General features: G+C 55.4%; 1 protein-coding gene across 2 annotated transcripts in view; it reads left to right on the plus strand.

Annotated features, from left to right (window-relative positions):
- The window catches only part of REEP6 (receptor accessory protein 6), a 106787-nt gene that overhangs the window by 62094 nt on the left and 19268 nt on the right, over positions 1-25425 (plus strand). For both annotated transcript variants that reach the window (XM_069216386.1, XM_069216387.1), the window contains exon 2: positions 2860-2953. In XM_069216386.1, coding sequence (XP_069072487.1) covers positions 2860-2953 — 94 coding nt within the window. The remainder of the gene's footprint in view (positions 1-2859; positions 2954-25425) is intronic.

Below are 25425 nucleotides of genomic sequence, written 5' to 3' on the forward strand. Positions count from 1 at the left end.
AGTACACAGGATTAATGTCTGGCGTGGGGATGCAAGGACTTACCTCCACCAAATTTGGACAGATGGACCACTGGACTGTCAGGGTCACTTGGATCCAGCTCCTGTGTTCCAGGGACCACGCTCGTCAAGATGAGAGGGGACCCAGAGAACCGGTGATGCAAAAGTTTGGTGCCTGCGTTAGCAGGGGGAAGATTCCGTCGACCCACTGGAGATTTCTTCTTGGCTTCCAGTGCAGGGTGAAGGCAGACAGCCCTCAGAGCATGCAACACCAGGAAACAGTCGAGAAAGCCGGCAGGATTAGGCGCTACAATGTTGCTGGTAGTCTTCTTGCTACTTTGTTGCGGTTTTGCAGGCGTCCTGGAGCAGTCAGCGGTCGATCCTTGGCAGAAGTCGAAGAGGGAAGTGCAGAGGAACTCTGGTGAACTCTTGCATTCGTTACCTGAAGAGAAACCCACAGGAGAGACCCTAAATATCCCTCAGAGGAGGATTGGCCACCTAGTCAGGTAAGCAACTATCAGGAGGAGTCTCTGACGTCACCTGCTGGCACTGGCCACTCAGAGGCCTCCATTGTGCCCTCACACCTCTGCATTCAAGATGGCAGAGGTCTGGGACACACTGGAGGAGCTCTGGGCACCACCCCTGGGGTGGTGATGGACACTCCCCTTTCCTTTGTCCTGTTTTGCGCCAGAGCAGGGGACAAGGGGATCCCTGAACCGGTGTAGACTGGTTTATGCAAGGAGAGCACCATCTGTGCCCTTCAAACCATTTCCATAGGCTGGGGGAGGCTACTCCTCCCCAGCCTTTAACTCCTATTTCCAAAGAGAGAGGGTGTAACACCCTGCTCTCAAAGGAAATGCTTTGTTCTGCCTTCCTGGGACTGGGTTGCCCAGACCCCAGGAGGGCAGAAGCCTGTCTGTGGGTTGGCAGCAGCGGTAGCTGCAGTGAAAACCCCAGACAGCTGGTTTGGCAGTACCCGGGGTCCGTGCTGGAGCCCCGGGGATGCATAGGATTGGCACCCCAATACCAGATTTGGCATGGGGGGACAATTCCATGATCTTAGACATGTTACATGGCCATATTCAGAGTTACCATTGTGAAGCTACATATAGGTATTGACCTATATGTAGTGCGCACGTGTAATGGTGTCCCAGCACTCACAAAGTCCGGGAAAATTGCCCTGAACAATATGGGGGCACCTTGGCTAGTGCCAGGGTGCCCTCACACTTAGTAACTTTGCACCTAACCTTCATAAATGAGGGTTAGACATATAGGTGACTTATAAGTTACTTAAGTGCAGTGTAAAATCGCTGTGAAATAACGTGGACGTTATTTCACTCAGGCTGCAGTGGCAGTCCTGTGAAAGAATTGTCTGAGCTCCCTATGGGTGCCAAAAGAAATGCTGCAGCCCATAGGAATCTCCTGGAACCCCAATACCCTGGGTACCTAGGTACCATTTACTAGGGAATTATACGGGTGTTCCAGTGTGCCAATCAGAATTGGTAAAATTGGTCACTAGCCTGCAGTGACAATTTTAAAAACAGAGAGAGCATAAGCACTGAGGTTCTGGTTAGCAGAGCCTCAGTGATACAGTTAGGCACCACACAGGGAACACATTCAGGCCACAAACTATGAGCACTGGGGTCCTGGCTAGCAGGATCACAGTGAGACAGGCAAAAACAAACTGACACACAAGTAAAAATGGGGGTAACATGCCAGGCAAGATGGCACTTTCCTACACCCAGGAACTGTTGATTTTTTTGCAGTGTCCACTTTTAAAATAGCTTATTGCCATTTTTGCCAAAACTGTGTACATTACTGTTTTAATTCAAAGTTCCATACTTACCTGTGTGAATTATCTTACAGTTTATGTACTTATCTAAATTCTGAATCTTGTGGTTCTAATATTAAATAGTAACATATTATTTTCTTAATTTAACACCTATTGGTCTGGAGTTAAGTCTTTGAGTGTGTGTTCTCATTTATTGCCTGTGTGTGTACAACAAATGCTTAATACTACCCTCTGATAAGCCTACTGCTCGACCACACAATAGAGCATTAGTATTATCTAATTTTGCCACTATCAACCTCTAAGGGGAACCTTTGGACTCTGTGCACACTATCTCTCACTTTGAGATAGTATATACAGAGCCAACTTCCTACAGCAACAAAGGACCTGAGTTTGCTGGGTATCTGTGGACCTCTCTCGGTCCTTGCTAGACAAATATAGGAGTCCAAATATTATTATAAACACCAGCGCCACATTGTCCCATAACATTAAATCTACAGGTGAGTGGTGCTCCCCACACTGACACAGCCCCTCCTGTGGTGGTGCCACTGCTGAGGGGGGACATGTCCCTTCATTTCACTTGAGTGAGAGAGCTCAGCTAAGGGAGCACTGAACTCTGAAAGAGGGAGGCACTTTCTGTTGCGCTGGGTTTTATATTTCTTCTGGGATTTTGGAGGCCATATGCAGTCTTAGAGCAACACTTCACCCTACAGCGTGCTAGAGGCCGAAAAGCCAGGACTGCCGCAGATGTACACATGGCATGGAGCCGCTTGGCACTCTGGTTCTCCATCGCTGATCCTACCCCAGGTGTGATGTTCAGGCTGTGTGGCTGGTGGGCTCCTCTTTACGAGGCACTGGGGGACTGAGGGTGTTGTGTCCGAGTATCTGGCCCTCACCACCTCCTTGAGGGAGCTTTGGACTCCTGCACTCCACCCTCCAGAGGGTCCGGGCCTGGAGAGGAGTGCTTGGAAATCCACTCTGGAGGTTAACTAGTCAGGTGTCATAGCTGGAGCCCAGGAGTTAGGTCCCATAGTGCCCGACCTTCTAGTGATGCTGTCTCCTCCTCTCCCTAGGGTCTGTCTGCTCTCTTGGGGTCTACCTTATATTCGGCTACGGGGCGTCTCTCCTGTGCAACCTCATCGGCTTCATTTATCCAGCGTACACATCGTGAGTATGACGTCTCTGGACTGTCCCTGCCTCCTTTCAGATTACCACAATTCATGCCACCCATTCCTTGGTGGCCTCTTTTGTCCCTTCTTTCTTTGATTACCACAACTTTCGTGCCACCCATCCCTTGGTGTCCTCTTCTGTCCATTCTTACTTTCTGATTACCACCTCTCTTGTGCCACCCATTCCCTGGTGGCCTCTTCAGTACCTTCTTTATTTCTGACTATCACCTCTCTCATGCAACCCATTCCTTGATGGCCTCTTCTGTCCCTTCTTCCCTTTTGATTACCACCTCTCTCATGCCACCCATTCCTTGGTGGCCTCCTTTTTCCCTGCTTCTTCTCTGATTGCCACCTCTCTCGTGTCACCCATGCCTTGGTGTCCTCTTCTGTCCCTTCTTCCTTTCTGATTACCACCACTCTCATGCTACCCATTCATTGGTGGTCTCTTCTGTCCCTACTTCCTTTCTGATTACCACCTCTCATATGCCACCCATGCCTTGGTGGTCCCTTCTGTCCTTGCCTCCCTTTCTGATTACCACCACTCTCATGCCACCCATTAATTGGTAGCCTGTTGTCCCTTGCTTCCTTTCTGATTACCACCTCCCATGCCACACATTCCTTGGTGGCCTTTTCTGTCCCTTCTTCCTTTCTGATTACCACCTCCTCCTTCCTTTCTGATTACCACCTCTCATGCCACCCATTCCTTGATGGCCTCTTCTGTACTCCACTTCTCACCTCTCATGCCACCCGTTCCTTGCGTGGCCTCTTTTGTCCCTGCTTCTTCTGATTACCACCTCTCATATGCCACCCATTCCTTGGTGGCCTCTTCTGTCCCTGCCTCCCTTTCTGATTACCACCTCTCTTGTGCCACTTATTCCTTGGTGGCCTCTTCAGTCCCTTCTTTATTTCGGACTACCACCTCTCTCATGCGACCCATTCCTTGGTGGCCTCTTCTGTCCCTTCTTCCCTTTTGATTACCACCTCTCATGCTACCTATTCCTTGGTGGCCTCTTCTGTCCTTCCTTCCTTTCTGATGACCACCTCTCTCATGCCACCCATTCCTTGGTGGCCTCTTCTGTCCTTACCTCCCTTTCTGATTACCACAACTCTCATGCCACCCATTCCTTGGTGGTTTCTTCTGTCCCTGCTTCCTTTCTGATTACCACAACTCTCATGCCACCCATTCCTTGGTGGCCTCTTCAGTCCCTTCTTTATTTGTGACTACCACCTCTCTTATGCCACCCATTCCTTGGTGGCTTCTTCTGTCCGTGCTTCTTCACTGATTACCACCTCTCCCATGCCAACCATTCCTTGGTGGCCTCTTCTGTCTCTGCCTCAGTTTTAATTACCATCACTCCAATGCCACCTGTTCCTTGGTGGCCTCTTCTGTCCCTTCTTCCTTTCTGATTACCACCTCCTTCTTCCTTTCTGGTTACCACCTCTGTCATGCCACCCATTCCTTGGTGGCCTCTTCTGTCCCTGCTTCCTTTCTGATTACGCCCTCTCTCATGCCACCCATTCCTTGGTGGCCTCTTCTGTACTCTTCTCATCTTTCTCATGCCACCCACTCCTTGGGGGCCTCTTCTGTCCTTTCTTCCTTTCAGATTACCACCTCCTTCTTCCTTTCTGATGACCACCTCTCTCATGCCACCCATTTCTTGGTGGCCTCTTCTGTCCTTGCCTCCCTTTCTGATTACCACAACTCTCATGCCACCCATTCCTTGGTGGTCTCTTCTGTCCCTGCTTCCTTTCTGATTACCAAGTCTCTCATGCCACCCACTCCCTGGTGGCCTTTTCTGTCCCTTCTTCCTTTCTGATTACCACCACTCTTATGCAGCCCATTCCTTGGTGGCCTCTTCTGTCCACTCTTACTTTCTGATTACCACCTCTCTCATGCCACACATTCCTTGGTGGCCTCTTCTGTGCATGCTTCCTTTCTATGGTGGTCCTTCTTTCTCCCTGAGTGTCCCCTCTCTCACCTCCCAATCTCTCCACTCCTCCCCCCCCACCCCCCATTCTCCGGTCTTCTGATTACCGCCCCTCCATGTTTACTCAATGTCCAGTGGCCTCCTCCATCCCTGCCTCCTTTTCTGTGGGGGCTCTTTGCCTGTGCATGTCTTGCTGGTAGTTCCCTCTCTGTCACTTTCACCCCTCCCTCCACTTCCACATATTTCTGATGCCTCTTCCCTCTGCCTCCTCTGGTGACAGCCTCAGTCACCCTTTGTTTTGTGGCCTCCTCGGTCTGCCCTCCTTTGTGGCACCCCCCAGTTCTGTCAATCCCTTTCTCAGGAGGTCCCACCTACACCTCCCTACCATCTCTTTCCTCCACAGTCTGCGTGCGCTGAGGTGTCTTCACCCACCTTTGGCTTTGCCTCCCTGACTGGTCACTTGGAGTACTGCACTGGGTGAGCTACTGGGGGAAGGGTCGGACCTCAGTTCTCTCGTGCCCACCCTTGCAGTGCTGGAGGGTCATAATGGGGCATGGGTTGGCCTCCTGCAGGTAGCAGACTTTGGTACAGCAGGGTACTTCTGGGAGCCAGTCACAGTATGAGGCTGGGTGACCGGCCGGAGGAAGCGTGACTCCTGGTGGTCAGTCACAGTATGGTGAGGGTGACCGGCTGTTGAGAGCAGTGACTCCTAGTGGTCAGTCACAGTATCACAAAGGGTGACCAGCTGTAGGAATCAGTGACTCCTAGTGGTCAGTCATAGTATGGTGAGGGTGACTGGCTGGAGAAAGCAGTGACTTCTAGTGGTCGGTCACAGTATGGCGAGGGGTGACCGGCTGTAGTAATCAGTGACTCCTAGTGGTCAGTCACAGTATGGCGAAGGGTGACTGCTGTGGAGAGCAGTGACTCCTAGTGGTCAGTCACAGTATGGCGAAGGGTGACTGCTGTGGAGAGCAGTGACTCCTAGTGGTAAGTCACAGTATGGCGAAAGGTGACTGCTGCGGAGAGCAGTGACTACTAGTGGTCAGTCACAGTATGGTGAGGGGTGACTGCTGTGGAGAGCAGAGACTCCCAGTGGTTAGTCACAGTATGACAAGCAGTGACCTGCTGGAGAAAGCAGTGACTCCTTGTGGTCGGTCACAGTATGTTGAGGGATGACCAGCTGTAGAGTGCAGTGATTCCTAGTGTTCAGTCACAGTATTACAAGGGGTGACTGCTGTGGAGATCAGTGACTCCTAGTGGTCAGTCACAGTATGGCGAAGGGTGACTGCTATGGAGAGCAGTGACTCCTAGTGGTCAGTCACAGTATGGTGAGGGATGACCGGCTGGAGAGAGCAGTGATTCCTAGTGTTCAGTCACAGTATTACAAGGGGTGACTGCTGTGGAGAGCAGTGACTCCTAGTGGTCAGTCATAGTATGGTGAGGGTGACCAGCTGTGGAGAGCAGTGACTACTAGTGATCAGTCACAGTATGGCGAGGGGTGACCCGCTGTAGAGAGCAGTGACTCCTAGTGGTCAGTTACAGTATGGTGAAGGGTGACTGGCTGTAGGATTCAGTGACTCCTCCTAGTGGTCAGTCATAGTATGGTGAGGGTGACCGGCTGTGGAGAGCAGTGACTCCTATTGATCTGTCACAGCATGGCGAGGGGTGACCGGCTGTAGAGAGCAGTGACTCCTAGTGGTCAGTCACAGAATGGCGAGGGTGAGACCGGCTGTAGAGAGCAGTGACTCCTAGTGGTCAGTCACAGTATCACAAAGGGTGACCAGCTGTAGGAATCCGTGACTCCTAGTGGTCAGTCATAGTATGGTGAGGGTGACCGGCTGGAGAAAGCAGTGACTTCTAGTGGTCGGTCACAGTATGACGAGGGGTGACCGTCTGTAGGAATCAGTGACTCCTAGTGGTCAGTCACAGTATGGCGAAGGGTGACTGCTGTGGAGAGCAGTGACTACTAGTGGTCAGTCACAGTATGGCGAGGGTGACCGGCTGTAGAGAGCAGTGACTCCTAGTGGTCAGTCACAGTATCACAAAGGGTGACCAGCTGTAGGAATCCGTGACTCCTAGTGGTCAGTCACAGTATGGTGAGGGATGACCGGCTGTAGAGAGCAGTGATTCCTAGTGTTCAGTCACAGTATTACAAGGGGTGACTGCTGCGGAGAGCAGTGACTCCTAGTGGTCAGTCACAGTATGGTGAGGGGTGACTGCTGTGGAGAGCAGTGACTCCTAGTGGTCAGTCACAGTATGGTGAGGGGTGACTGCTGTGGAGAGCAGTGACTCCTAGTGGTCAGTCACAGTATGGTGAAGGGTGACTGGCTGTAGGAATCAGTGACTCCTAGTGGTCAGTCATAGTATGGTGAGGGGTGACTGGCTGTAGGAAGCAGTGACTCCTAGTGGTCGGTCACAGTATGGTGAGGGGTGACCGGCTGAAGGAATCAATGACTCCTAGTGGTCAGTCACAGTATGGCGAGGGGTGACCGGCTGTAGGAAGCAGTGACTCCTAGTGGTCAGTCATAGTATGGTGAGGGTGACCAGCTGTGGAGTGCAGTGACTCCTAGTGGTCAGTCACAGTATGGCGAAAGGTGACTGCTGTAGGAATCAGTGACTCCTAGTGGTCAGTCACAGTATGGCGAGGGGTGACTGGCTGTAGGAAGCAGTAACTCTAGGTGGTCAGTCACAGTATGACAAGGGGAGACCCGATGTAGGATCAGTGACTCACAGGGGTCAGTCACAGTATGGTGAGGGTGACCGGCTGTGGGAATCAGTGACTCCCAGGGGTCAGTCACAGTATGGCACTGGGTGATTGGCTGTAGGTACCAGTGACTCCCAGGGGTCAGTCACGGTATGGCGGTACCAGTGACTTCCAAGGGTCAGTCACAGTACGGCGTGGGGTGCTGGCTGGAGGTACCAGTGACTCCCAGGGGTCAGTCACAGTACAGCGCGGGGTGCTGGCTGGAGGTACCAGTGACTCCCAGTGGTCAGTCACAGTACGGCGCTGGGTGCTGGCTGGAGGTACCAGTGACTCCCAGGGGTCAGTCACAGTATGGTGCCACTCTCTGTTCTGCATGGTAGGTGGGGAAGCGTGTGGGCCATGGCCCATCCTGAGCCTCTGCAGGGGCCTGGCACGACAGCTGGGCTGGGGCAGGCACCGCAGCTGGGCTGGGGCAGGCACTAGGGTAGGCACCGCAGCTGGGCTGGGGCAGGCACCGCAGCTGGGCTGGGGCAGGCACTAGGGTAGGCACTGCAGCTGGGCTGGGGTAGGCACTGCAGCTGGGCTGGGGCAGGCACCGCAGCTGGGCTGGGGCAGGCACTAGGGCAGGCACCGCAGCTGGGCTGGGGCAGGCACCGCAGCTGGGCTGGGGCAGGCACTAGGGTAGGCACCGCAGCTGGGCTGGGGCAGGCACCGCAGCTGGGCTGGGGCAGGCACTAGGGTAGGCACTGCAGCTGGGCTGGGGCAGGCACCGCAGCTGGGCTGGGGCAGGCACTAGGGTAGGCACCGCAGCTGGGCTGGGGCAGGCACCGCAGCTGGGCTGGGGCAGGCACTAGGGTAGGCACTGCAGCTGGGCTGGGGCAGGCACCGCAGCTGGGCTGGGGCAGGCACCGCAGCTGGGCTGGGGCAGGCACTAGGGCAGGCACTGCAGCTGGGCTGGGGCAGGCACCGCAGCTGGGCTGGGGCAGGCACTAGGGTAGGCACCGCAGCTGGGCTGGGGCAGGCACCGCAGCTGGGCTGGGGCAGGCACTAGGGCAGGCACCGCAGCTGGGCTGGGGCAGGCACTAGGGTAGGCACCGCAGCTGGGCTGGGGCAGGCACCACAGCTGGGCTGGGGCAGGCACCGCAGCTGGGCTGGGGCAGGCACTAGGGTAGGCACTGCAGCTGGGCTGGGGCAGGCACTAGGGCAGGCACCGCAGCTGGGCTGGGGCAGGCACTAGGGCAGGCACCGCAGCTGGGCTGGGGCAGGCACTAGGGCAGGCACTGCAGCTGGGCTGGGGCAGGCACCGCAGCTGGGCTGGGGCAGGCACTAGGGTAGGCACCGCAGCTGGGCTGGGGCAGGCACCGCAGCTGGGCTGGGGCAGGCACTAGGGTAGGCACTGCAGCTGGGCTGGGGCAGGCACCGCAGCTGGGCTGGGGCAGGCACCGCAGCTGGGCTGGGGCAGGCACTAGGGCAGGCACTGCAGCTGGGCTGGGGCAGGCACCGCAGCTGGGCTGGGGCAGGCACTAGGGTAGGCACCGCAGCTGGGCTGGGGCAGGCACCGCAGCTGGGCTGGGGCAGGCACTAGGGCAGGCACCGCAGCTGGGCTGGGGCAGGCACCGCAGCTGGGCTGGGGCAGGCACTAGGGTAGGCACCGCAGCTGGGCTGGGGCAGGCACCACAGCTGGGCTGGGGCAGGCACCGCAGCTGGGCTGGGGCAGGCACTAGGGCAGGCACCGCAGCTGGGCTGGGGCAGGCACCACAGCTGGGCTGGGGCAGGCACCGCAGCTGGGCTGGGGCAGGCACTAGGGTAGGCACCGCAGCTGGGCTGGGGCAGGCACCGCAGCTGGGCTGGGGCAGGCACTAGGGTAGGCACTGCAGCTGGGCTGGGGCAGGCACCGCAGCTGGGCTGGGGCAGGCACCGCAGCTGGGCTGGGGCAGGCACTAGGGCAGGCACTGCAGCTGGGCTGGGGCAGGCACCGCAGCTGGGCTGGGGCAGGCACTAGGGTAGGCACCGCAGCTGGGCTGGGGCAGGCACCGCAGCTGGGCTGGGGCAGGCACTAGGGCAGGCACCGCAGCTGGGCTGGGGCAGGCACTAGGGTAGGCACCGCAGCTGGGCTGGGGCAGGCACCACAGCTGGGCTGGGGCAGGCACCGCAGCTGGGCTGGGGCAGGCACTAGGGTAGGCACTGCAGCTGGGCTGGGGCAGGCACTAGGGCAGGCACCGCAGCTGGGCTGGGGCAGGCACTAGGGCAGGCACCGCAGCTGGGCTGGGGCAGGCACTAGGGCAGGCACTGCAGCTGGGCTGGGGCAGGCACCGCAGCTGGGCTGGGGCAGGCACTAGGGTAGGCACCGCAGCTGGGCTGGGGCAGGCACCGCAGCTGGGCTGGGGCAGGCACTAGGGTAGGCACTGCAGCTGGGCTGGGGCAGGCACCGCAGCTGGGCTGGGGCAGGCACCGCAGCTGGGCTGGGGCAGGCACTAGGGCAGGCACTGCAGCTGGGCTGGGGCAGGCACCGCAGCTGGGCTGGGGCAGGCACTAGGGTAGGCACCGCAGCTGGGCTGGGGCAGGCACCGCAGCTGGGCTGGGGCAGGCACTAGGGCAGGCACCGCAGCTGGGCTGGGGCAGGCACCGCAGCTGGGCTGGGGCAGGCACTAGGGTAGGCACCGCAGCTGGGCTGGGGCAGGCACCACAGCTGGGCTGGGGCAGGCACCGCAGCTGGGCTGGGGCAGGCACTAGGGCAGGCACCGCAGCTGGGCTGGGGCAGGCACCACAGCTGGGCTGGGGCAGGCACCGCAGCTGGGCTGGGGCAGGCACTAGGGTAGGCACCGCAGCTGGGCTGGGGCAGGCACCGCAGCTGGGCTGGGGCAGGCACTAGGGTAGGCACTGCAGCTGGGCTGGGGCAGGCACCGCAGCTGGGCTGGGGCAGGCACCGCAGCTGGGCTGGGGCAGGCACTAGGGTAGGCACCGCAGCTGGGCTGGGGCAGGCACCGCAGCTGGGCTGGGGCAGGCACTAGGGTAGGCACTGCAGCTGGGCTGGGGTAGGCACTGCAGCTGGGCTGGGGCAGGCACCGCAGCTGGGCTGGGGCAGGCACTAGGGCAGGCACCGCAGCTGGGCTGGGGCAGGCACCGCAGCTGGGCTGGGGCAGGCACTAGGGTAGGCACCGCAGCTGGGCTGGGGCAGGCACCGCAGCTGGGCTGGGGCAGCCACTAGGGTAGGCACTGCAGCTGGGCTGGGGCAGGCACCGCAGCTGGGCTGGGGCAGGCACCGCAGCTGGGCTGGGGCAGGCACCGCAGCTGGGCTGGGGCAGGCACTAGGGCAGGCACTGCAGCTGGGCTGGGGCAGGCACCGCAGCTGGGCTGGGGCAGGCACTAGGGTAGGCACCGCAGCTGGGCTGGGGCAGGCACCGCAGCTGGGCTGGGGCAGGCACTAGGGCAGGCACCGCAGCTGGGCTGGGGCAGGCACCGCAGCTGGGCTGGGGCAGGCACTAGGGTAGGCACCGCAGCTGGGCTGGGGCAGGCACCGCAGCTGGGCTGGGGCAGGCACTAGGGTAGGCACTGCAGCTGGGCTGGGGCAGGCACCGCAGCTGGGCTGGGGCAGGCACCGCAGCTGGGCTGGGGCAGGCACCACAGCTGGGCTGGGGCAGGCACCGCAGCTGGGCTGGGGCAGGCACTAGGGTAGGCACTGCAGCTGGGCTGGGGCAGGCACTAGGGCAGGCACCGCAGCTGGGCTGGGGCAGGCACTAGGGCAGGCACCGCAGCTGGGCTGGGGCAGGCACTAGGGTAGGCACCGCAGCTGGGCTGGGGCAGGCACCGCAGCTGGGCTGGGGCAGGCACTAGGGCAGGCACTGCAGCTGGGCTGGGGCAGGCACTGCAGCTGGGCTGGGGCAGGCACTGCAGCTGGGCTGGGGCAGGCACCGCAGCTGGGCTGGGGCAGGCACTAGGGTAGGCACCGCAGCTGGGCTGGGGCAGGCACTAGGGCAGGCACTGCAGCTGGCAAAGGAGGCTGCATGGATGGCCTTGAATTCTTCTCCAAGGTGTTGGCTATAAAGAAAGTTATGAAAGGAGGCAGCAGCCGTTTTATTGGTAGAATTCCATTTGAAATAAGACCTTGGTATGTTTCTATGAAAGGAGGTCGGAAATGACGTAAAACATGAGCTTTGGACCTTGTGAAACAGAGTGCAGCGTTGTAAAGGAGCTAAGTTCACGTCCGTGTAACTGGGAGGCATCGATCCCTCAGCAGTGCACTGAATGATTACTGGAGCCGATCAATGCCCTTTGCACAGTTTAAAGGGCCATCCAGAGATAACTCGGCTTCACCTGCAGCATTCCTCAGCCTCTCCCCAGTGGAGCAGCTAGACCTCTCTCCAGCCGGAACGAGCTCGGCCTCACCCTGCCAGGTCAGCTTGTTTACAGTTTGGACTCTTCCCCAGCCAGACACAGCTGTGCCTCTCTCCATCCAGGCAATCTGTCCCTCCCCAGCCAGTCACAGACTGCTCCTTCCTAGCTTGGCACAGGGCAGCCTCTCTCGAGACGGACTTGGTGCAGATGGAGGATCATCAGGTGTTGAGGCTCTTGGGGTGGAGGGGTACGATCTCATAGTGAGAAGGTTACACCCTAGAGTATGAAGGTGTCCTCCTGGCCTTCTCTCCAGAGCTCTCCTCTCACAGTGAGCAGGTTACACCCTGGAGTATGGAGGTGTCCTCCTGGCCTTCTCCCCAGAGCTCTACTCTCATAGTGAGCTGGTTACACCCTGGAGTATGGAGGTGTCCTCCTGGCCTTCCCTCCAGAGCTCTCCTCTGATAGTGAGCAGGGTACACTCTGGAGTATGGAGGTGTCCTCCCGGCCTTCTCTCCAGAGCTCTACTCTCACAGTGAGCCGGTTACACCCTGGAGTATCGAGGTGTCCTCCTGGCCTTCTCTCCAGAGCTCTCCTCTCATAGACAGCAGGTTACACCCTGGAGTATGGAGGTGTCCTCCCGGCCTTCTCTCCAGAGCTCTACTCTCACAGTGAGCAGGTTACACCCTGGAGTATGGAGGTGTCCTCCTGGCCTTCTCTCCAGAGCTCTCCTCTCACAGTGAGCAGGTTACACCCTGGAGTATGGAGGTGTCCTCCTGGCCTTCTCTCCAGAGCTCTACTCTCACAGTGAGCCGGTTACACCCTGGAGTATGGAGGTGTCCTCCTGGCCTTCTCTCCAGAGCTCTCCTCTCACAGTGAGCAGGTTACACCCTGGAGTATGGAGGTGTCCTCCTGGCCTTCTCTCCAGAGCTCTCCTCTCATAGTGAGCAGGTTACACCCTGGAGTATGGAAGTGTCCTCCCGGCCTTCTCTCCAGAGCTCTACTCTCACAGTGAGCCGGTTACACCCTGGAGTATGGAGGTGTCCTCCTGGCCTTCTCTCCAGAGCTCTCCTCTCACAGTGAGCAGGTTACACCCTGGAGTATGGAGGTGTCCTCCTGGCCTTCTCCCCAGAGCTCTACTCTCATAGTGAGCTCGTTACACCCAGGAGTATGGAGGTGTCCTCCTGGCATTCTCTCCAGAGCTCTACTCTTAGTGAGCTGGTTACACCCTGGAGTATGAAGGTGTCGTCCTGGCCTTCACCCCAGAGCTCTACTCTCACAATGAGCAGGTTACATCCTGGAGTATGGAGGTGTCCTCCCTGCCTTCTCTCCAGAGCTCTACTCTCATAGTGAGCTGGTTACCCCCTGGAGCATGGAGGTGTCCTCCTGGCCTTCTCTCCAGAGCTCTCCTCTGATAGTGAGCAGGTTACACCCTGGAGTATGAAGGTGTTCTCCTGGCCTTCTCTCCAGAGCTCTCCTCTCACAGTGAGCAGGTTACACCCTGGAATATGAAGGTATCTTCCAGGCCTTCTCTCCAGAGCTCTCCTCTGATAGTGAGCAGGGTACACCCTGGAGTATGGAGGTGTCCTCCTGGCCTTCTCTCCAGAGCTCTCCTCTGATAGTGAGCAGGGTACACCCTGGAGTATGGAGGTGTCTTCCCGGCCTTCTCTCCAGAGCTCTACTCTCATAGTGAGCAGGTTACACCCTGGAGTATGGAGGTGTCCTCCTGGCCTTCTCTCCAGAGCCCTCCTCTGATAGTGAGCAGGGTACACCCTGGAGTATGGAGGTGTCCTCCTGGCCTTCTCTCCAGAGCTCTACTCTCATAGTGAGCTGGTTACACCCTGGAGTATGGAGGTGTCCTCCTGACCTTCTCTCCAGAGCTCCACTCTCATAGTGAGCAGGTTACACCCTGGAGTATGGAGGTGTCCTCCTGGCCTTCTCTCCAGAGCTCTCCTCTGATAGTGAGCAGGGTACACCCTGGAGTATGGAGGTGTCCTCCTGGCCTTCTCTCCAGAGCTCTACTCCCACAGTGAGCTGGTTACGCCCTGGAGTATGGAGGTGTCCTCCTGGCCTTCTCTCCAGAGCTCTCCTCTCACAGTGAGCAGGTTACACCCTGGAGTATGGAGGTGTCCTCCTGGCCTTCTCTCCATAGCTCTCCTCTCACAGTGAGCAGGTTACACCCTGGAGTATGGAGGTGTCCTCCTGGCCTTCTCTCCATAGCTCTCCTCTGATAGTGAGCTGGTTACACCCTGGAGTATGGAGGTGTCCTCCCGGCCTTCTCTCCAGAGCTCTCCTCTGATAGTGAGCTGGTTACACCCTGGAGTATGGAGGTGTCCTCCTGGCCTTCTCCCCAGAGCTCTACTCTCCTAGTGAGCTGGTTACACCCTGGAGTATGGAGGTGTCCTCCTGGCCTTCTCTCCAGAGCTCTCCTCTGATAGTGAGCAGGTTACACCCTGGAGTATGGAGGTGTCTTCCCTGCCTTCTCTCCAGAGCTCCTCTCTCATAGTGAGTTGGTTACACCATGAAGTATGGAGGTGTCCTCCCGGCCTTCTCTCCAGAGCTCTCCTCTAATAGTTAGCAGGGTACACTCTGGAGTATGGAGGTGTCCTCCCGGCCTTCTCTCCAGAGCTCTACTCTCACAGTGAGCCGGTTACACCCTGGAGTATGGAGGTGTCCTCCTGGCCTTCTCTCCAGAGCTCTACTCTCATAGTCAGCAGGTTACACCCTGGAGTATGGAGGTGTCCTCCCAGCCTTCTCTCCAGAGCTCTACTCTCACCGTGAGCCAGTTACACCCTGGAGTATGGAGGTGTCCTCCTGGCCTTCTCTCCAGAGCTCTCCTCTCACAGTGAGCAGGTTACACCCTGGAGTATGGAGGTGTCCTCCTGGCCTTCTCCCCAGAGCTCTACTCTCATAGTGAGCTGGTTACACCCTGGAGTATGAAGGTGTCCTCCTGGCCTTCTCCCCAGAGCTCTACTCTCACAGTGAGCAGGTTACATCCTGGAGTATGGAGGTGTCCTCCTGGCCTTTTCTCCAGAGCTCTACTCTTAGTGAGCTGGTTACACCCTGGAGTATGAAGGTGTCCTCCTGGCCTTCTCACCAGAGCTCTCCTCTCACAGTGAGCAGGTTACACCCTGGAGTATGGAGGTGTCCTCCTGGCCTTCTCTCCAGAGCTCTACTCTTAGTGAGCTGGTTACACCCTGGAGTATGAAGGTGTCGTCCTAGCCTTCTCCCCAGAGCTCTACTCTCACAGTGAGCAGGTTACATCCTGGAGTATGGAGGTGTCCTCCCTGCCTTCTCTCCAGAGCTCTACTCTCATAGTGAGCTGGTTACCCCCTGGAGCATGGAGGTGTCCTCCTGGCCTTCTCTCCAGAGCTCTCCTCTGATAGTGAGCAGGTTACACCCTGGAGTATGGAGGTGTCTTCCCTGCCTTCTCTCCAGAGCTCTCCTCTCACAGTGAGCAGGTTACACCCTGGAATATGAAGGTATCTTCCAGGCCTTCTCTCCAGAGCTCTCCTCTGATAGTGAGCAGGGTACACCCTGGAGTATGGAGGTGTCCTCCTGGCCTTCTCTCCAGAGCTCTCCTCTGATAGTGAGCAGGGTACACCCTGGAGTATGGAGGTGTCTTCCCGGCCTTCTCTCCAGAGCTCTACTCTCATAGTGAGCAGGTTACACCCTGGAGTATGGAGGTGTCCTCCTGGCCTTCTCTCCAGAGCCCTCCTCTGATAGTGAGCAGGGTACACCCTGGAGTATGGAGGTGTCCTCCTGGCCTTCTCTCCAGAGCTCTACTCTCATAGTGAGCTAGTTACACCCTGGAGTATGGAGGTGTCCTCCTGACCTTCTCTCCAGAGCTCCACTCTCATAGTGAGCAGGTTACACCCTGGAGTATGGAGGTGTCCTCCTGGCCTTCTCTCCAGAGCTCTCCTCTGATAGTGAGCAGGGTACACCCTGGAGTATGGAGGTGTCCTCCTGGCCTTCTCTCCAGAGCTCTACTCCCACAGTGAGCTGGTTACGCCCTGGAGTATGGAGGTATCCTCCTGGCCTTCTCTCCAGAGCTCTACTCTCCTAGTGAGCTGGTTACACCCTGGAGTATGGAGGTGTCCTCCTGGCCTTCTCTCCAGAGCTCTCCTCTGATAGTGAGCAGGTTACACCCTGGAGTATGGAGGTGTCTTCCCTGCCTTCTCTCCAGAGCTCCTCTCTCATAGTGAGTTGGTTACACCATGAAGTATGGAGGTGTCCTCCCTGCCTTCTCTCCAGAGCTCTCCTCTCACAGTGAGCAGGTTACACCCTGGATTATGGAGGTGTCCTCCCGGCCTTCTCTCCAGAGCTCTCCTCTGATAGTGAGCAGGGTACACCATGAAGTATGGAGGTGTCCTCCTGGCCTTCTCTCCAGAGCTCTCCTCTGATAGTGAGCAGGTTACACCATGAAGTATGGAGGTGTCCTCCCTGCCTTCTCTCCAGAGCTCTCCTCTCACAGTGAGCAGGTTACACCCTGGAGTATGGAGGTGTCCTCCCGGCCTTCTCTCCAGAGCTCTCCTCTCACAGTGAGCAGGTTACACCCTGGAATATGAAGGTATCTTCCAGGCCTTCTCTCCAGAGCTCCACTGTCATAGTGAGCAGGTTACACCCTGGAGTATGGAGGTGTCCTCCTGGCCTTCTCTCCAGAGCTCCTCTCTCATAGTGAGTTGGTTACACCATGAAGTATGGAGGTGTCCTCCCTGCCTTCTCTCCAGAGCTCTCCTCTCACAGTGAGCAGGTTACACCCTGGAGTATGGAGGTGTCCTCCCGGCCTTCTCTCCAGAGCTCTCCTCTGATAGTGAGCTGGTTACACCCTGGAGTATGGAGGTGTCCTCCTGGCCTTCTCTCCAGAGCTCTCCTCTGATAGTGAGCAGGTTACACCCTAGAGTATGGAGGTGTCTTCCCTGCCTTCTCTCCAGAGCTCCTCTCTCATAGTGAGTTGGTTACACCATGAAGTATGGAGGTGTCCTCCCGGCCTTCTCTCCAGAGCTCTCCTCTGATAGTGAGCAGGGTACACCATGAAGTATGGAGGTGTCCTCCTGGCCTTCTCTCCAGAGCTCTCCTCTGATAGTGAGCAGGTTACACCATGAAGTATGGAGGTGTCCTCCCTGCCTTCTCTCCAGAGCTCTCCTCTCACAGTGAGCAGGTTACACCCTGGAGTATGGAGGTGTCCTCCCGGCCTTCTCTCCAGAGCTCTCCTCTCACAGTGAGCAGGTTACACCCTGGAATATGAAGGTATCTTCCAGGCCTTCTCTCCAGAGCTCCACTCTCATAGTGAGCAGGTTACACCCTGGAGTATGGAGGTGTCCTCCTGGCCTTCTCTCCAGAGCTCTCCTCTGATAGTGAGCTGGTTACACCCTGGAGTAGGGAGGTGTCCTCCTGGCCTTCTCCCCAGAGCTCTACTCTCCTAGTGAGCTGGTTACACCCTGGAGTATGGAGGTGTCCTCCCGGCCTTCTCTCCAGAGCTCTCCTCTGATAGTGAGCAGGTTACACCCTGGAGTATGGAGGTGTCTTCCCTGCCTTCTCTCCAGAGCTCCTCTCTCATAGTGAGTTGGTTACACCATGAAGTGTGGAGGTGTCCTCCCGGCCTTCTCTCCAGAGCTTTACTCTCATAGTGAGCAGGTTACACCCTGGAGTATGGAGGTGTCCTCCCATTCATAAATATAGATTTCCTTAGTGGTTTTAAGGGGCTGCAGCTCAGTAATGTGCCTGGATGGGCAGCTTTGATCCCACCACAGGGGACCCACATTTCCCATACCATGGTATCTACTACTTTCAGGATCAGTTCTAGGTTCTCTTAGAGAAGGATAAGTGTGATCTCAGTTAAAAAGGCCGTGTTGATCAGTTGTGGCTCTGAACATCCAAGCAATCTCTTGAAACACACCAAATACAGTTTTGTTCCTGGCCTCCTGATTGCAATGCACACTCTGTACCCAAGTACTAGGCTGTCAGTGTGATTCAACACAAGACACCTTAACAGTAGTGGTCCAAAGAGGAGATGAACATGGCTGCGTCTCGTCACCTTCATCATTTGTGACAGTCTTGGATGGTGTCTGACCTAAAGCTCTAGCGGCCTTCAGCCTCAAGTTCTCACCGATGTCCTTCCTGCTGTGCCCATTGTGGGGGTCGCGGTGCTCATCTCAGGTCACTGAGTGAGTTACAAAGTAGGCAGGTGGCTTTCAGTCAGTGATTGTTCAATGATAGGCTACTCGGAGCTGATGAAACTAAGTGTGTGATTTTTCTAGAGTGAAAAAGCCGTTGTGTATCACCTGAAACTTGACAATATTTTAACGTTAAAGTACTTAAACGCTCTGCTTAATGAAGAGTTGAAATGAAAATATTAGGAGGATTTAAAACTGAGAACTATATCAGTTTACAATAAATCTAAGAAATGGAATACAATGCAAGCGAGCCAAAGACTTGTGACACTGAAATGGGGAAAATGAAAGGAAAATCCCCAAGTTATGCCCTGTATGGCTGGTGCTTGGCAAATTCAACCTTCATTCAAAACTGCATTGTGAGGAAGCAGAAACTTGCAATAGGCTGTAGGAGGCTGCAATGACAGGATCCAACAGCAGTATGCTGCCACCTTAGTATGCATAGCAATGCATAACAATAATTTCATGTCCATATATCCCATTAGACACATTTTGTTTTGCCCAGGGGCAGCTCCTCCAAAAGGGCTATGTTTTTGTATCCTTTTCTTTGAAATGGGCGGGACCACGGGGGTGATGTGCACTGAGGTGGCGTGCACAGCACTCCCCCCTCACTGCGCATGTATCTTTGGCCGGCTGTCTTGGGTTTGCCAAACACACGTGGGCAGTGGGCTCTCTCCAGCCCGGCACTGTGTTGCCGGGTTGGAGAGAGCATGCACAGGCTCCCAGTCTGCCTGGGAGTGCCCTGGCTGGGCGCTCCCAGCCAATCGGGACGCTGCTCTGAGCACCCTTGGAGCCTATGCCTGGAGCGACAACAAGAGCGAGAGGAGCAGCGCGATGTAAGATTTTTTTTTTTTTTCTTTTTTCCTTTAATAAAATTGTATGTTTTAATGGCCCGCCCCCAGAAATCCCCGCAAGCCGCCACTGGTTGTGCCACAGCCTTCATCGCTCCTGGAGCGAGGCCACTCCACAATCTGAAGGCTAGGGATTCTGCCCCCTACAAGGTTATGTCCGGCTCGCCTTCTGAAGAGGCCACCGTGATCTGAAGATCATAAGACCTCAGCGCCTGAGACCCTCACGGGTGAGTAGCCGCGCCTTACAAATACTGATTGATTGGTTGATTGATTGGTCAGATGGGCCTCGTGGCCTGATGGCTCTGTCCTAACTCTAAACCAATATGCCATGACACTTACTTGAACTGTGGATGATGGACAAAGCAATATTCTGTGCTCTGGAGCATCTAAGAGACCAAATGTACATCTGTCCTCCTGTTAGTGGGCCCGGTGGGTGCCGATCAGCCTTTGTAGAAAAATGAAACATTCCCTTCACTCTCACCGTCCCAAACTCTGGCCTGACTCCAAGTCAGACAACCTTACTCTCTTACTAGGGTTGCCACCTTCCCAAAAAACAAATACCTTCTGTTTCTTGTAGTTTTAAGAGTCTGCAAAGGCCTAGGCATGATACAGATAGGACTGTAAACAAGATATTTGTGTGTAAGAGGGCTTGCCTGTCTGTGTTTAGTTATTAGGCAAGGATTGCTAATGAGCTGTATAACAGGCTTCAAAGTGCTTTCTGTTTACATCTGCTCATTGAAGTGTTTCCAATAGGGGCTACAAACGGCAGCACTAAAGGACATTGCTTGTTTTGGTGCCGGTCGTGTCAGTAAAATGCCGGTGGTGCTGGTAGAAGGCTGGGCAGCTCAGCCTGCCTGAGGGTAAGCAGGCCATGGAGAGCTGCACTGCCCACTGGAGTGATGCAGACTGCCAGGCTTCCAGCCTTCTCTTGGTTATTCCTCTCTCCCTGCTCCTCTGCCTCAGAGAGGCTGAGTCCCCCCCCCCACCTCCCCCAGCTGACTCCCTCCTCTCGGCCCCATGTGTCCACCAGCATGGCCCCTCCTTAGGTGTGTCCTCTTCCTGGGCCTCCCTGCTCCACTTGCCCTCTCACCTCCTCTTGGTTATTCCCTCTTCCTGCTCCTCTGCCTCAGAGAGGCTGAGCCCCCCCGGCTGACTCCCTCCTCTCGGCCCCGTCTGTCCACCAGGCATGGCCCCTTGTAGGAGGCTGGCCTGGCTTGTAGTGGGTACCAAGGGGTACTTACACTCTGTACCAGGTCCAGTTATCCCTTATTAGTGTAGAAGAGGTGTTTCTAGCAGCTTAGGCTTATAGAAGGTAGCTATAGCAGAGCAGCTTAGGCTGAACTAGGAGACATGCAAAGCTCCTACTATACCACTGGTGTCATATGCACAATATCATAAGAAAACCCAATACACAGATATACTAAAAATAAAGGTACTTTATTTTTATGACAATATGCCAAAAGTATCTCAGTGAGTACCCTCAGTATGAGGATAGCAAATATACACAAGATATATGTACACAATACCAAAAATATGCAGTAATAGCAAAAGGAAGTAATGCAAGCAGTGTAAAGTTACATTAGATTGCAATAGGAGCACATAGGTATAGGGGCAACACAAACCTTATACTCCAAAAGTGGAATATGAACCACGAATGGACCCCAAACCTATGTAAGCTTGTAGAGGGTCGCTGGGACTGGAAGAAAACAGTGAGGGTTAGGAAAATAGCCCACCCCAAGACCCTGCAAAGTAGGTGTAAAGTGCACCTATAACCCCCAGAGAGCACAGAAGTCGTGATAGGGGGATTCTGCAAGGAAAACCAACACCAGCAATGCAACAACAGTGGATTTCCGGACCTGAGTACCTGTAAGACAAGGGGACTAAGTCCAAGAGTCGCGACAGTGTCGAGAGTGGGTAGGAGCCCAGGAAATGCCAGCTGAGGGTGCAAGGAAGCTGCCACCGGATGGAAGAAGCTTGGTGTTTTGCAAGAACGAAGAGGACTAGGAACTTCCCCTTTGGAGGATGGATGTCCCAAGTCGTGAAGAAGCTTGCAGAGGTGTTCCCACACAGAAAGACCGTAAACAAGCCTTGCTAGCTGCAAGGGTCGCGGTTAGGGTTTTTGGATGCTGCTGTGGCTCAGGAGGGACCAGGATGTCGCCACTTGGATGAGGAGACAGAGCGGGCGCCCAGCAAGTCAGGGAGCCCTCACAGAAGCAAGCAGCACCCGCAGAAGTACCGGATCAGGCACTTAGAAGAGGAGTGAACCGGAGTCCACCCGAAGTCAGAAAAGGGAGTCCCACGACACCGGAGGACAACTCAGAAGGTTGTGCACTGCAGGTTAGAGTGTCGGGGACCCAGGCTTGGCTGTGGACGAAGGAAATCCTGGAAGAGTGCACAGGAGCCGGAGCAGCTGCAAATCACGCAGTACCCAGCAATGCAGTCTAGCGTGGGGAGGCAAGGACTTACCTCCACCAAACTTGGACTGAAGAGTCACTGGACTGTGGGAGTCACTTGGACAGAGTTGCTGAGTTCCAGGGACCACGCTCGTCGTGCTGAGAGGGGACCCAGAGGGCCGGTGATGCAGTCTTTTGTTGCCTGCGGTTGCAGGGGGAAGATTCCGTCGACCCACAGGAGATTTCTTCAGAGCTCCTGGTGCAGAGAGGAGGCAGGCTACCCCCAGAGCATGCACCACCAGGAAACAGGCGAGAAAGCTGTCAGGATGAAGCGATACAAGGTTGCAGTAGTCGTCTTTGCTACTTTGTTGCGGTTTTGCAGGCATCCTGAGCAGTCAGCGGTCGATCCTTTGGCAGAAGGTGAAGAGAGAGATGCAGAGGAACTCTGGTGAGCTCTTGCATTCGGTATCTGAAGAATTCCCCAAAGCAGAGACCCTAAATAGCCAGAAAAGGAGGTTTGGCTAACTAGGAAGGAGGATAGGCTAGCAACACAGGTAAGAGCCTATCAGAAGAAGTCTCTGACGTCACCTGCTGGCACTGGCCACTCAGAGCAGTCCAGTGTGCCAGCAACACCTCTGTTTCCAAGATGGCAGAGGTCTGGGGCACACTGGAGGAGCTCTGCGCACCTCCCCTGGGGGTGCAGGTCAGGGGAGTGGTCACTCCCCTTTCCTTTGTCCAGTTTCGCGCCAGAGCAGGGCTGGGGGATCCCTAAACCGGTGTAGACTGGCTTATGCAGAGATGGGCAGCATCTGTGCCCATCAAAGCATTTCCAGAGGCTGGGGGAGGCTACTCCTCCCCAGCCTTCACACCTATTTCCAAAGGGAGAGGGTGTCACACCCTCTCTCAGAGGAAATCCTTTGTTCTGCCTTCCTGGGCCAGGGCTGCCTGGACACCAGGAGGGCAGAAACCTGTCTGAGGGTTTGGCAGCAGCTGCAGTGTAGACCCCGGAAAGGCAGTTTGGCAGTACCCGGGTTCTGTGCTAGAGACCTGGGGGGATCATGGAATTGTCTCCCCAATGCCAGAATGGCAAGACAATTCCATGATCTTAGACATGTTACATGGCTTTGTTCGGAGTTACCATTGTGACGCTATACATAGGTAGTGACCTATGTATTAGTGCATGCGTGAAATGGTGTCCCCGCACTCACAAAGTCCGGGGAATTTGCCATGAACAATGTGGGGGCACCTTGGCTAGTGCCAGGGTGCCCACACACTAAGTAACATTGCACCCAACCTTCACCAGGTGACGGTTAGACATATAGGTGACTTATAAGTTACTTAAGTGCAGTGTAAAATGGCTGTGAAATAACGTGGACGTTATTTCACTCAGGCTGCAGTGGCAGGCCTGTGTAAGAATCGTCAGATCTCCCTATGGGTGGCAAAAGAAATGCTGCAGCCCATAGGGATCTCCTGGAACCCCAATACCCTGGGTACCTCAGTACCATATACTAGGGAATTATAAGGGTGTTCCAGTACGCCAATGTGAATTGGTGAAATTGGTCACTAGCCTGTTAGTGACAATTTGGAAAGAAATGAGAGAGCATAACCACTGAGGTTCTGGATAGCAGAGCCTCAGTGAGACAGTTAGTCATAACACAGGTAACACATACAGGGCACACTTATGAGCACTGGGGCCCTGGCTGGCAGGGTCCCAGTGACACATACAACTAAAACAACATATATACAGTGAAATATGGGGGTAACATGCCAGGCAAGATGGTACTTTCCTACACCCCTCCTTAGGAGTATCCTCTTCCTGGGCCTCCCTGCTCCACTTGCCCTCTCTCCTCCTCTTGAGTGCGCTCCCCACGTATTACCCATGTCCTTTCTCTTGAGTGGATCCCAAAGTGCTGAATCTGTAGATAAATAACAAGTGATGAGCGATGGGTTTCTGAATACTGTAGGAGAGTACCCTCTTTCTTGGCATGGTTACCCCCTTTTTCTGCCTGCTGTCAGTGTGCTTGACTGTGTTCACTGGGATCCTGCTAACTCTGTATTTCATTCCACAATTGGTACATTGGTGCCCCACTGTAAGTCCCTAGTATATGGTACCTAGGTACCCAGGGCATTGGGGTACCATGGGATCCCTATGTGCTGCAGTATATATTTTGCCACCCATAGGGAGCCCAGGCAAATGTTTCTACAGGACTGCCATTGCGGCCTGTGTGAAAAGAAGCACACACCCTTTCACTGCCATTTCACTGCACCCGGTCACTTATAAGTCACTCCTTTGGCAGGCCTTCTAGCCCAGAGGGCAGGGTGCAAAATACCGGTGTGTGAGGGCACCCAAGCACTAGCAGAGGTGCCCCCACGACCTCCAGGACCATTTTCCCATACTTTGTGAGGGCAGGGACGCCACTTTACGTGTGTACTGGACATAGGTCACTACCTCTGTCCAGCTACATAATGGTAACTCCGAACATAGGCATGTTTGGTATCAAACATGTTGGAATCATACCCCAATGCTTTTGTAAGCATTGGTTGTATGATCCCATGCACTCTGAGGGCTCCTTAGAGGACCCCAAGTCTGAGGTTTTCCAGGCAGCACCAGCTGCTGCTGCCTCACAAACAGGTTTCTGCCCTCCTGTTGCTTGAACAGCTCAAGCCCAGGAAGGCAGTGTCTGAGGCTGGCTCTCTATGTAGTGTGCAAAACTAGGCACACCGTGCAGGGAGTCCAGGCAACCTCACGTTGGTTCCCAGAGGTAAAAATTAACCATCTAAAGCTCCAGTTTTTAAGGTAGCTGGTCGAGCAGTGAGGCTAATCCAGGAAATGTGCTAAATGTTTGCTGTATTCACAAATCCAATCATGCACCACACACACTCAATGAATAACTCGAGACCAGATTTTATGAAAATACTTCAGGCTTTTATATACATTTTAAGAGCAAGATCTTTAGAATACGTTAAGTACTTTTCGAGTTATGTCTTTTCAAAGTTTTTGGCAGTTAGTCTTTCTGTGCGTAGTTACGCACCATTGGAATCAATGCAGTCACCTATAAAAATGCATTAAAAATCATACAGTTGGGTTGCCAGTCTCTTTATTTGCAGGGTGGTCGCAGCAGTGGGTGGGCACCTTGTGCCAGCTGGAGAGCCTCGGGCAGCTCCCGGTTCCGGTGGGAGTGGCGTTGGAAAGTCTCTTGACACAGGGCCACCTGGAAGGGCCACTTGGAAAAGAAGTTGGTTTGCAGATTTAAAGATTGTGCCTTGAGGTCCTCTTGGGCTGATGAGGACGCTAGGGGTTGGCGACCCGGAGCACACAGCAGACCCCGTGATGCAAGGCTCAGGCCAGCCAGGTGCAGGGCGTTTTGGAGGTCTCGGATGCTATGCATACAGCGCCTTGAGACCCTCATGGGTGAGTAGTGCGCTTTACAAATCCCTGATTGATTGATTGGCTTCTTCTTGGGGTCTAGCAGGACGTCGCAAGTACTCTGGTGGGAGGTCCGGGGTGTCACTGAAGTCCCTCGACTAGGGCTTCCTCCTGGTCCAGTTGAAGCTCTGGGTGAGCTGTTTTTGGGGTTGTCCCACCTGCACTGTCCAGTACTCTGGGTATTGGCACAACTCGGCCACGGGAGGGTGCTGTGCCACCAAAGTGGGCAGTCTTGCAGGTCTCATCCAGGCTGTCGGTGCGTTGTCGGGTCCGGCTGCAACTTCCGGTTGTGGAGATATCGTCTGGTCGATGAAGTGTCCCTCACCAGTTTGCAGATTCCTTGCAAGTTCCTTTAGGTTTCTTGAGTGGTACCTCCACTCAGGAGAGAGAACTCGGGCTATTTGCGAAGCCTGGAGGTCCTTGGGGTCTTTTGAGGTCGGTCCAGTCGTCAGCTCCTCCGCACCGGCGATTGTCGGGACTCTAGTGCAGCAAGCAGGAGTCTTGGAGACTCTTCTGGTGCAGCAGGTCCTGTTCTCGTCCGGGCAGGTTCTTTGGTGCGGTCTGCTCTTCTTCCAGATGAATGTACATTCTTGGTCTAGGGGAGCCCTCTAAATACTAACTTTTGCGGGCATTTTGGGGGGGGGGGGGACCTGGTAGTGTCC

The sequence above is a fragment of the Pleurodeles waltl genome, chromosome 12 (genome assembly GCF_031143425.1).
Source record: "Pleurodeles waltl isolate 20211129_DDA chromosome 12, aPleWal1.hap1.20221129, whole genome shotgun sequence".
NCBI lineage: Eukaryota > Metazoa > Chordata > Amphibia > Caudata > Salamandridae > Pleurodeles > Pleurodeles waltl.